Below are 12,947 nucleotides of genomic sequence, written 5' to 3' on the forward strand. Positions count from 1 at the left end.
AAAATTACGTCATGCTTGTCACGGCCAGCAGTCTGCATTCGATTTGACTCACTCTTTTACAAGTCTCTAATTCTCATCAAAAAAGTTTCTCAACATAAACTGACGCTGGTGGCGCTTTCCGAAATGGGCTAATGTACAACGAAAAATCCATAAATTAGAGAGTCTATATATATACACAAGTCTATATATATACACATTATTTATAATAAAAAGGTGTTCCAAGGCTGTGGTTTTCAAATATTCTACGGTACTCTTCCTCATAGGTTAGTCCTACGCCTGCATAATACACTAGGCCTACTGGAGCGTTGCGTTGCTTATCTCGCATCGCAGGTATCAAAAAAGCTCTGAAAATTAATATTCATGACTTATTGCCGAATCCTATAGCGCCACCAACCGACACTGCCTCAAACGTCCAGGAAAAACAATTTCGCGAACAGGCAACCCCACCAGGTACCCATTTATATCTCAATGATGGAGAGAAGCAATGCAGATAAAGTGTCTTGTTCAAGGGACACTAGAGAAATGCACAGCGCGGGATGAAACCCCGACCTCAAACTAAACCACCCTCTGCGCCAAACCACTTCTAAGATAAAAAAAAATATTTTCACAAATCAAATCAAATGATGTCATAATCATGGAAAAACGATAAAATTGTAATAGTAAACGTGGGACGGGCATATTCTACCAGGCGCCGGATAAAAGATTTATAATTTGTTATGATGTTTTTGAGTAGGCCCCTATAGTTTCTTTTTTCCAAAATTGGACTCTTTTTTTTTTTTTTTTACGTGGCGGTTTACTCTTTTTTTTTTTTTACGTGGCGGTTTCTGCTGATTCTTGCATTCTTAGGGTCTCTGGGTGCCACAGACACAGTCACAGAACATATTCGTAGGATCCGTATGTGCCACAGAACACAAAACAATCGGATACTCTAGCTATACATTCAATAATAAAAAAACATACGAGGAGATCCCGGGGGGGATGGAGGGGATATATCCCCCCAATATTGGACAAGGGGGGATGGTCCATTGTATCATTCCCCCCAATATTTTGACTATGTATGGGATAAAATGGAGCTTTACACACTTCAAAAGACTGTCACAGAAATAATTTGCACTGTCTTATGCGCTTACAAAGATGAAAATTAGCATAATGTATTAATGTTGATAACAAAATTATTTTATCTGGTACCAATCATTAATTCATATCAATAGAGATTCTTTTATCCTTAACAATGGTGCTTATTGTTTCTATTTTATGATTACATGTATCTCATTTGGATTAAAAAAAAGTTTTTGTATTATTTTCTTGTCACCATAACATTGATCCTTTCTTCAACTTTTGTCTCACAAGCAGTCCGTATATCTATTAATATGGCACCGATGTAGGCTTATTTAAGTTGCTTTTTAGTTTGACGTTGACATAGGCCTATATGGAATGAAAAAAAATCCGAAATAGTCAAATTGAAATTAATTGAATTGTCAATTAAATTTGTAGGCATTGGCGAATCTTGTTTAAAAAATAGTACGTCTAGGCATGAGCTCACTGTCGGATTGCTCTCGATTACACCATGATCTGAATCGATTGGATTAAGTATAAAAATGTCTAGAACGTGAGGCAGAGAGACATTAGATGTCGAAATTCAACTCATCGTGGTCTACAACGTGTCACATAATTATTATTTTTAAAATATATTTTAACATTCACCTGATTATGTATCCATTCATTACGACCCCACTAATAACGCCTGCAATTCTCTGCTTCACCGACTTCCGGTCGTCAACTTTTAGTACTACTTCCGATCAGGGTTGCCATTTGGCCTTTTTGACGGCCAGATTCCTAAAATCTGGCCGTATAAAAATTTGCCTGGCCGTAACGTTTGAAAAGTCACGGCCAAACTATATTTGGCCGAATTTTTGAATTTACATTTTTTTTTCAATACAGGCCTAATATAACAGACTTGTTTTGGATGTATTGTTTTTGTTAGTTTAAATTCTATATTTGATTCTAATCACAGTGGCGGATCCAGGGGGTTCATGGGGTGGGGGTTCGTTTCCCCCCCCCCCCTCTGTGAAGAAACGTAACAAAACACTATGGGTCCTGGCTTAAAATTCATGCTAACTAGACGCGGATCCAGACCTTCGCCCATTTCGCCCAAGCGAAGGTCAGGGTGAGAATTCAAAATAAAATTTTTTCCAACAATCATACTTACTTTCCTTGACAATTATTTTGAACATTACCATTAGAAAAATGTTTAAAAATCCACACTGTCCTATATCTTACACTTTCAAACTGACTTACATTCCCAATACATTATGGTCTTCCACTTCTATAGATAGCAAACGTTATGTAACCACTAATAATACTCAGGTCCAGTGGCGTAGGTATGGGCAGTGCAGTCAGTGCACAGCACTGGGGCCCGAGGCTATTGGGGGCTCATTCAATAGGTATAATGATCTAAAAATTTAACTTTAAAAACATCCTATTCAAACTTTAAAAGGACCCTTCAATAATATTAGGTTTTAGAGGCTATAGTTATTGATTATATTCATTACAATTTACCTATTAGGCCTACCTATTTCCCAAACGCTGCAAGTAAAAAAAATAACAACAATACAAGCCCTTACGTATACGATGGACTAATATACTTTTTGAAACCACATTTCTAAAGCAATACAATATCGTCACGCACATTTTGTGTTTGTGGTACAGTATTTTAAAGTTGGTTCAACTATTATTGTGTACGTTTTCAAACACTTCAGATCATCATAACTTCATGAATACATTTTAGATTCAGTTTACTGCAAGTAGGTCGATGACTGTTCTATTATTGAATGGTAATAGTTATCATTGTGATGAAATTGACAATACCTGGATTTGCGTCAGGAGAATTAATTTGGGGCCTATATGTATTTTGACCAACCTGTCGTGAAAATGTATTGAATACTCAGTGCGTGATTCACTAATACACTTTTTGAAATCTGTACATTTCTAAAGCAATAAAATATCGTCACGCATATTTGTATTTGTGGTATTTTAAAGTTGATTCAACTATTATTGTGTACGTTTTTAAACACTTCAGATCATCATAACTTCATGAATACATTTTAGATTCACTTCACTGCAAGTAGGTCGATGACTGTTCTATTATTGAATGGTAATTGTTATTATCGTGATGGAATATACAATACCTGGATTTGCGCCATGAGAATCAATTAGGGGGACTATATGTGTAATTTTGCCCAACCTGTCGTGAAAATGTACTGAATACTCAGTGCGTGTGAAAACACTTGCAAAATATATTTGCAAGTTGTTCTCCAGTGGGACTCGAACCCACATTCTCCAGATCACTAGCCTGGCACCATGCCTTTAGACCACCGAGCTTGCACCTGATGGCCAGGGGTGAATTCGAGCCAAAGTAAGCAACGAGTACTATTTTTGCAAGTGTTTTTCACATGTACTGAGTATTCAGTACATTTTCACGACGGGTTGGACACAATTCCACCTATATGTTCTATTGATGATGTTGTCAATATTATAATATATCATAGATTCATGAAATGCTTAATAGGCCCTAAACGATAAGATGACTTGACCATAGTTTGTTCTCAATATTCTTTAATTTTTTTAACAAAATATTTTTTTAGATATTTCTGAGCGTTAATGCCGTACCGTATCTGTTTTAAAAAACCTCAGAACGTATAAGCATTCAGAGTTTCGCCTGAGTAGACCCCACTAGAGGCTCTGTCTCATGTCCGATCAGGTGTATTTTTACCAATTTTACTTAGGGCCCGGCAGTTATCTATGCCATAGTTACCAACCGTCACGCATCACTTCAAAGTGATATTGGATGAAACGCATTTTGCAGAAACACATGCGAGGTCATAAATGTGTCACGCATTTAGCACTTGCGTGATAACGAATTATCACAAAATCAGGGGAAGCGTATTTGAAATTAGAAGAAATTGGTTTTATTAAAAATATAAAAACGGTATACAGTAGCTTGAGTCATTAGGGAGCTTTCTTTATCTCGTTCGAGAATAAATTCACAGAGAAAATTTCTCCTTTCCGACCAAAACAACCCAGCCAACCACGCACTTGTAGAATCCAGTAGTCACGAGCAGTCTTGCGAGTTTATTGTTACAACCAACCGTTTAAAATGTGACGGGAACCGTATACACTCTATAAGACGACTCCTTGTTTCATGGAACGGAATTCCTAATTTTTTGTGGTCCTGTATACTGCGTCTAGCTGGATAAATGGAGCCAAATGCAAGGGTAATCTTCCAAATAATACCATTTTATGAGTTTTTAAATCTTCACCACCAAAATCGTATTTTCCCATATTTAAAATTGCTTTCATTGATACAACATTTAGTTGCTTCATTGCAGTAGTAAGTTCGCGTGTTAAGCTGGTTTTCCAGTAGGCGAATTTATTCGCGCGAATCAAAGAGTCGGCTCGCTTCCTGAGCTCTGATTGGTTGCATTTTTTCGCTTCTCAAAAACTCCGATAGGAATGTGAATGCGCATGTGCATAAGCCGACGCGGAGCCTGTCGACTATCTGGCAACCCTGCTTCCGATAACTTCCTAGAGTGATGATTGGTCGAAATATAGCAGGCGGAGCTATGCCGTACTCACTGAACCATGGAGAAAATAAACAACGTGTCACATAATTATTATTTTTAAAAATATATTTTAACATTCACCTGATTATGTATCCATTCATTACGACCCCACTAATAACGCCTGCAATTCTCTGCTTCACCGACTTCCGGTCGTCAACTTTTAGTACTACTTCCGATAACTTCCTAGAGAGATGATTGGTCGAAATATAGCAGGCGGAGCTATGCCGTACTCACTGAACCATCACAGTTTATGTGAATGAGTTCAGTTCAGTTGGCTGCGCTATATACAAGCCCCTGTTTGGAATTTTGCCACCTTCGTCTTTGGCCCACAGCCGACTCATCCAGCTAATCATCAAGTAAAACTAGCATGTGCTTTAGTCAGTCGTTTAGTTAAATCAAATATTTATCATGGACTCTTATTTGCTGCCCGTCCTTATCATAGTGCTGCTGAACTGTTTTTATTTCTCTCACGGAGCTGCTATACCAGACTTATCAGGTAAGACCTATCCATGCTCATACTGCAGTTACCTAGTTTGAACGACCCGGCTTTTCCCGGGATAATTATATGATAATGAATGAACTTTCAATCATGAATCATGCAATAAATTAATCAAGTTAATTAAATTGAATTGATGAGATAATATACAAATTAGAAAATTTACATAAAAAATGTGAAATTCAGTTTCTTTACCTGTCTTTAAAAGTAAAATTAAAAATAATATTTATCATTGTACCATCAGTAAATAATAATGGTAGTTTTTTTGTTTTTTTTAGGGATGGGGGGGGGGTCATGACGAGACAAGTTTTTTATTTCTAATCATGATCCCAATGATGGTGGTTTACTATTTGTATTGTATTGTATTACATTATTATTTCCATCATTTAATAAATGTCATTTGAATTTTGAATTTGAATGGATTGCACACTTTCAGTAATTGAATTATATATCTGTCTCTTATACACATCTAGATGTGTATAAGAGACAGCCTTTAGACCACCGAGCTTGCACCTGATGGCCAGGGGTGAATTCGAGCCAAAGTAAGCAACGAGTACTATTTTTGCAAGTGTTTTTCACATGTACTGAGTATTCAGTACATTTTCACGACGGGTTGGACACAATTCCACCTATATGTTCTATTGATGATGTTGTCAATATTATAATATATCATAGATTCATGAAATGCTTAATAGATTTTGAAATTGCTTTCATTTATACAACATTTAGTTGCTTCATTGCAGTAGTAAGTTCGCGTGTGAAGCTGGTTTTTCACTAAGCGAATTTATTCGCGCGAATCAAAGAGTCGGCTCGCTTCCTGAGCTCTGATTGGTTGCGCATTTTTTCGCTTATCAAAAACTCCGATAGGAATGTGAATGCGCATGTGAGGATTCTATACAAATTTGGAGAAAAAAGTTTAAATTTGAAATTTTATATTTTAATTTTTTTTTTCAATTGCATCATAAAAAAAATACAAAATAAATATAAAAGGAATCACAGGATTTTGATTGACAGGAAATACACATTTTAAAAGTTATTCATAAAAAAATGGAATTATGTCAAAATACGTTACAAAATTACCATTAAACAAAAACCAATGAATTATACTTGGACATTAATTAATAATCAAAACGGTTTAACATAAAAACTAAAAAGCAATATATAATAATAAATAATATAATTTTTACGCTAGCACGAGATTTCCCGTATCGTGTATTATATAGCGCCTTTCTTTGCAAATCTTCCCCGGTCATTAGTTCTACATGCTTAAGTATTGCTGCTGCTGTAATCAGTGCAAGAGCAGACAACTTTACCAGGTACCCATTAATACTCCTAACATGGTGGAGAGAAGCAATGCAGATAAAGTGTCATGCTCAAGGACACAAGCGAAATGCACAGCGAGGGATAGAAACCCAGACCTCAAAGTTTGGAAACTAAACCGTTCCCGCTGCACCAAACCACTTATTTTCACAAATTAAATCAATGACGTCATAATCATGGAAAAACGATAAAATCGTACGTAGGACAGATATATTCAACCTGGGGGCTTTTCACCTCTCCTGTCCAGGTCCGAATTCTTTCCCAACCTTTGGCATTCAGTCTTTCCTTTTCAATTATGGATCTTTCGATTGTTCGACGACGCGACGCTAAAACGGAATCACTCATGCGTGACCGTCCTACTGGGTCCTTAACGTTCTTGCATGCGCAGATGACTTTTAGTGACGTCATTACGTTCTACGTTCTACCAGAGAACAGTGAAATCCTACCGTCGTCGTGCAATCGAAAGCGCCCAAATGTGAAGTTGTAACGCCCTGTCCAGATTATCAAACATGTGACATGCCTAAATATGGTCATGATGACATCACATCATGACCATATATAGGCACGTCGTGACTATATATGGGCATACAACAGTGTTTTTTTTGTAAAAAAAAAAAATTATAGTGTCGACAGAGCTTATGTGTTGTAAAACTCATCATTTTCCATCTCACGGTATGCCGATTTTGGTGCATACACTTATTTAACAAATAAGTAATTCTATTTTCATAATAACAAATACCGGTACTTTAAATTAGAAACCATTTCTTGAATAAATAACGTTCACATTTGTTCAAACTTAACAAGTTAACATTCTTTTCTTATTTTGTTTTAGTCCGGCAGCTTAGCAGTTGGATGTGGACGTTCCGGACAAAAGCACCAATTTTTTTTTACATGCTCCTTATGGTCATAGCATTCAATTTTTGGTAGGAACCACCTAATCCGAGGTCATTATGGCGGCCATTAGTAGTAGTAGTAGTAGTAGTAGTAGTAGTAGTAGTAGTAGTAGTAGTAGTAGTAGTAGTAGTAGTAGTAGTAGTAGTAGTAGTAGTAGTAGTAGTAGTAGTAGTAGTAGTAGTAGTAGTAGTAGTAGTAGTAGTAGTAGTAGTAGTAGTAGTAGTAGTAGTAGTAGTAGTAGTAGTAGTAGTAGTAGTAGTAGTAGTAGTAGTAGTAGTAGTAGTAGTAGTAGTAGTAGTAGTAGTAGTAGTAGTAGTAGTAGTAGTAGTAGTAGTAGTAGTAGTAGTAGTAGTAGTAGTAGTAGTAGTAGTAGTAGTAGTAGTAGTAGTAGTAGTAGTAGTAGTAGTAGTAGTAGTAGTAGTAGTAGTAGTAGTAGTAGTAGTAGTAGTAGTAGTAGTAGTAGTAGTAGTAGTAGTAGTAGTAGTAGTAGTAGTAGTAGTAGTAGTAGTAGTAGTAGTAGTAGTAGTAGTAGTAGTAGTAGTAGTAGTAGTAGTAGTAGTAGTAGTAGTAGTAGTAGTAGTAGTAGTAGTAGTAGTAGTAGTAGTAGTAGTAGTAGTAGTAGTAGTAGTAGTAGTAGTAGTAGTAGTAGTAGTAGTAGTAGTAGTAGTAGTAGTAGTAGTAGTAGTAGTAGTAGTAGTAGTAGTAGTAGTAGTAGTAGTGGTAGTGGTAGTGGTAGTGGTAGTGGTAGTGGTAGTGGTAGTAGTGGTAGTAGTGGTAGTTGAAGTAGTAATGTAGTGGTAGTGGTAATAATAGTAGTAGCAGTAGTAGAGCCTGCACAACATAAGGATATATACATAACTTAGCAATAAAAATAATAGTTATAATAATAATAATAAATAATAATAATATATGTAGGTGGTGATCTTAGTGTATCCGAATAAATATTTAGATGTATTGTGTTAAATTCATTTTATCATTGAGTTTATTCATTAATAAACGGTAATTGTTGTGTCATCGTCGTTTCACGTATAGGCCTATCCAAATTCATACAGAGTACAGTAGAAATGATGAAACACAGTAACATTATAATTAGTTACCGTAACATTGTTTGTACAGTATCTTTTTAAGATGGGGACGTGATGCCAGTATAATAGAAAACAAGTCCCACTGGTTACGAGAAATCAACTATGTATATTATAGGCCAGTTTATTCGTAGTCCTCATCATCATTAGGCCTATCGTCACCATTATTTAATTATTGTCATCGTTTTTCATTAATTAAGTAGGCCTAACTGTACCTATATACATGTACTTGTGCATTTTAAACGTCCTGAGTAAACAAACCGTTCATTTCGTACAACTACCCGTGACTAAACAAGGCCTGTATCACCCACTAATGTAACAATCAACCACTAATGTAACATTAACCACTGTTGTAACCAAAATCAACCACTAATGTAACATAGACATAAGATAACAAAAATATTTTCACAAATCAAATCAAATGATGTCATAATCATGAAAAAAACGATAAAATCGTAGTAGTAAACGTGGGACGGGCATAATCAACTAGGGGCGGATAAAAAATGTATAGTTTGTTAAGATATATGCGACTCTGGAGCACAAAATGTTTTGAGTAAAGTTTCTTTTTTTTTTTCCAAAATTGGACTCTTTTTTTGACGTGGGTTTTTGCTGATTCTTGCATTCTAGGGCTCTGGGTGCCACAGACACAATCACAGAACATATTCTTAGGATCCGTATGTGCCACAGAACATAAACAATCGGATACTGTACCCTATACATTCAATAAAACAAACATACGATGTGATACATTTGCTGCAATTTATTTGAACTAGATGTCTACTAACGCTTTAAAGTGATAATGCAAACAAGTTGTTGATCAAAGTTTGCAGGGAATAATCCTATTTTCGGTTCTATTGCCGATTGCCAGAAATGTTATGGAGAGTGCAAAATTAAAGCTTTTCACCTCTCCTGTCCAGCTCCGAATTCTATCCCAACCTTTGGCATTCAGTCTTTCCTTTTCAATATGGAGTTTTCGATTGTTCGACGACGCGACGCTAAAATGGAATCACTCATGCGTGACCGTCCTACTGGGTCCTTAACGTTCTCGCATGCGCAGCTGACTTTTAGTGACGTCATTACGTTCTACGTCCTACCAGAGAACAGTGAATCGAAAGCGCCCAAATGTGAAGTTGTAACGCCCTGTCCAGATTATAAAATTTTGTTTGACAAAAACATGTGACATGCCTAAATATGGTCATGATGACATCACATCATGACCATATATAGGCACGTCGTGACTATATATGGGCATACAACAGTGTTTTTTTGTAAAAAAAAGAAATGATAGTGTCGACAGAGCTTAGGTGTTGTAAAACTCATCATTTTCCATCTCATGGTATGCCGATTTTGGTGCATACACTTAAATGATATTTAACAAATAAGTAATTCTATTTTCATAATAACAAATACCGGTACTTTAAATTAGAAACCATTTCTTTAATAAATAACGTTCACATTTGTTCAAACTTAACAAGTTAACATTCTTTTCCTATTTTGTTTGTACTGCTACAGTGGTCATTGCGTACACATTTACATAAGAATCTAAAGTCAGAGTCTATGCTATGAAGAGGACGATTATGATGGTCATTAAGCTTAGGCCTATATAAATTCTTAACAAAAACGCTATATAGCAGAATAAACAAAATAAAGTCGAAGCAAAATACACCTGTTACATCAAATGATAAAACAAAACAACGACGAATTAGTTTCTTGAACACAATTTAACTACAAATAAAATATTCTGCTTATTAACTTACTGCTCTGTATAATGAAGATTGCATCTTCGTGTATTCCAAGTGAAATAGGCCTAGGCCTATTAGAGTTTAGCAAACTTACGAAAAAGATAATGAATAAAGGATACGTCATCATATAATTGTCATTTGTGCCTAAACATTCTTGACATTATATACGAGCTGAATATTTGTAAGGGATAAAAGGTGGGCTAAGTTGTGGCAGATGTATACTCTATGGATAGATTGACTAAAGAATTGATGACGTAACCGTATTCGTTATTGTTGTAAGCTTGCGAAACCTCATGCTCGTACGTTGACAAAACAGGAGCTATCAAAATAGGCCTATCTGTATTTTATTAAATTTGAGTTCCGAAAAGCTGATGAGCACACACTGCGTCGCACGCGAAGATTGTAGGACTATGAGCGTTTGACGACGCGTGGAGAAGCTGAGCTATTCGCTATAAAAAATCACGTCGACTGACGATCCTCAGGCGCAGTGTGTACCGTATTTTAGTCTAAGAAGGATTTTAGGCATAAAAAGGATTTTCGAAGCATATAAACAAATTAAATCACACTCCAGTGCATGATTTTAATCCTAATTATTTCGTTACGGTACCAATTTCTTTGATTTGTTGATGGCAATAAAGCAAAACGACTTAAAGAAAACAAAAAATAATAGATATTTATAACGACGTTCCAATGTATATAGTAGTCCTCTCTTTACGAATGTACAATTCAAAACTTTGTCCTTTTAATAATTCACGATGTTATTGCAATATGTCCCATGCAAATCATTATTCGTTTCCTAGCAACGCACGGAGTTTGTCCATTGCCGATATTTCCTCTTCCTCTTTATTCGTTTCAATTTCATCTTTGTCAGTATCCTCTAGATCGCCTGACACTATGGTTTTTCTAAGTAAATCCTTCAGCAAATCAACAGCACGTGTTTCGCCATCGTCTGACACTTCGTCATCCAATTTCCCATCAGTCTCTTCACATTCGCCACCGAATTCTATACCTCCAATCTCATTATAATTGTCGATATTATCGGAAGCATCGCCCGGCTCCGTAGTTTCGTATCCACTTTCTCTATGCACACCCGCATCCAAAGTGTTTTGATTCGAAACAGGGGTCGACGGTTGCCTCTTATTAACTACTGCATATGACGGGGAACTCTCATCGTCTGCAGTGGTATGGATACTCGAAGATTTTGGATTATGATTCTGCGTAATTGCAAAGTCACATTGTTCATAAATATGAGTCTGTAATTTGTTATGCTTGCTTTCAACGTCATCGAAAACATCGTCTTCGCAGGTATCACCTGTATGGTCTATGGTGGAATATAAATGATGTTGTCCTGGTGACGAATCTTTTTCCCAGAATTCATCATCTGAGTTTCCGGAAATATCTTCAGACGTTGATCTGTAAATATATAATTTTTATATGACTTTTTTTCAGATCAGAAATTAGCATTAAAAAAGTGATAATTGTTCTATTGCGATTTTCTCGAAGGTTAATTTTGGCTCATTGGTCGATTCGTGAGAATATATTTATTACTTGTTGTATAGCACTTTTTCCTTTCAGTTACGAAGGGCTGTAAGTTCATTGGGTAAACATGCTTAAGTGTTGCTGCCATATTGGCCCAGTGGCAGACAACCCACACCCAGGCACCCATTTATACTCCTAGGTGGAGAGCAATGGAGGTAAAGTGCCTTTCTTAAGGGCGGCAAGCAAAATGCACACCGAGGGATTGAACCCCGACCTTGAGGTTGGGAAATCAAACCGTTCAATTCCAGCTGCGCCAAAACGCTTTTACTATGTAACTATATAAACAAGCATAGAAATAATAATAACATGCAGCGCTCAAAAGAGGAACCTGCGAATGCGAAAAAATTGACCCAACTAGGATTTGAACCTTGGACCTTCTGTTGTCTATGCAGACACCTTTATCAACGTGGTCATGAGAATTTCGTTGGAGTTAGAATTTGATTGCAGGCAGTTGATTTCGCAGACTATAATATGCCAATACAACAGTAGTATTCGGCTCATACACGTTAAGCAGATGAATATGATATGCCCTCTGTAAACGACAATTTCTCGAAGTTAATGAAATGATAATCGTAAAAAGGGATAATATCTTCGGGTTTTGTAGGCCCTATGTGTATTTCTTTTAAAACAGCAGGAATGTGTACCATCTAAGTATACATTTTTAATAAGTATAGATAATTAATTAATTAATTAATTAAATCATATATAATTATTAATAAATGTTAGATATTTATAATATTGCAGGCCTATATTAACTAACATAATTTTTTTTTTTATTGTTTAAAGTTTTATATTATGTAATTTAATGTAATGAGAATCATTTTGTATTCTTACGTTTTTAATACATCTGATACAGACACAGTTGATCGTTTCAGGCGCATTGCTAGCTGTAACGTGTCGATCCATTTATTCCGGTCATCTTCAGTTTCTGCTATCTGTAAAAATAATTAATTTAAATTTAGTCAACAATCGAATTCGCGAAACGAAACGTAAATGTAAACAAATCCAATTAATATTACAGTTCTGTATATACTTAAAGACCATCGAAAGTTTCATAAATAGTGACACTATATGGTTATGATATAAAAAGTGATATTAAATATAAATCATCTAAATAATAATTAATGTTGGCGTCTATCAAAGTTATGCGATTAATGATTACAGTATTTATATAGCGTTTCTTTTTTTTTTTTATCACAGACTTGTGGTGTGAATATATTTTAGTGTGTCTCTCTCTCTCCCCCTTCCCCCC

The 12,947-nt window shown here is 35.8% G+C and overlaps 1 protein-coding gene across 1 annotated transcript; it reads right to left on the bottom strand.

Moving 5' to 3' along the window:
• Window positions 1-9,574: 9,574 nt before the first annotated feature.
• LOC117116481 lies at window positions 9,575-12,631 on the bottom strand. The gene is made up of 2 exons (XM_033260541.1): window positions 12,530-12,631; window positions 9,575-11,569 (listed from the first exon to the last, which is right to left on the bottom strand). Exons 1-2 carry the CDS (start codon window positions 12,574-12,576, stop codon window positions 10,942-10,944), a joined length of 675 nt encoding a protein of 224 aa, XP_033116432.1. The 5' UTR covers window positions 12,577-12,631; the 3' UTR covers window positions 9,575-10,941.
• Window positions 12,632-12,947: the final 316 nt, after the last annotated feature.

This window comes from Anneissia japonica, unplaced genomic scaffold (genome assembly GCF_011630105.1).
Source record: "Anneissia japonica isolate Jap-2015-1 unplaced genomic scaffold, ASM1163010v1 scaffold263_len647688_cov178, whole genome shotgun sequence".
NCBI lineage: Eukaryota > Metazoa > Echinodermata > Crinoidea > Comatulida > Comatulidae > Anneissia > Anneissia japonica.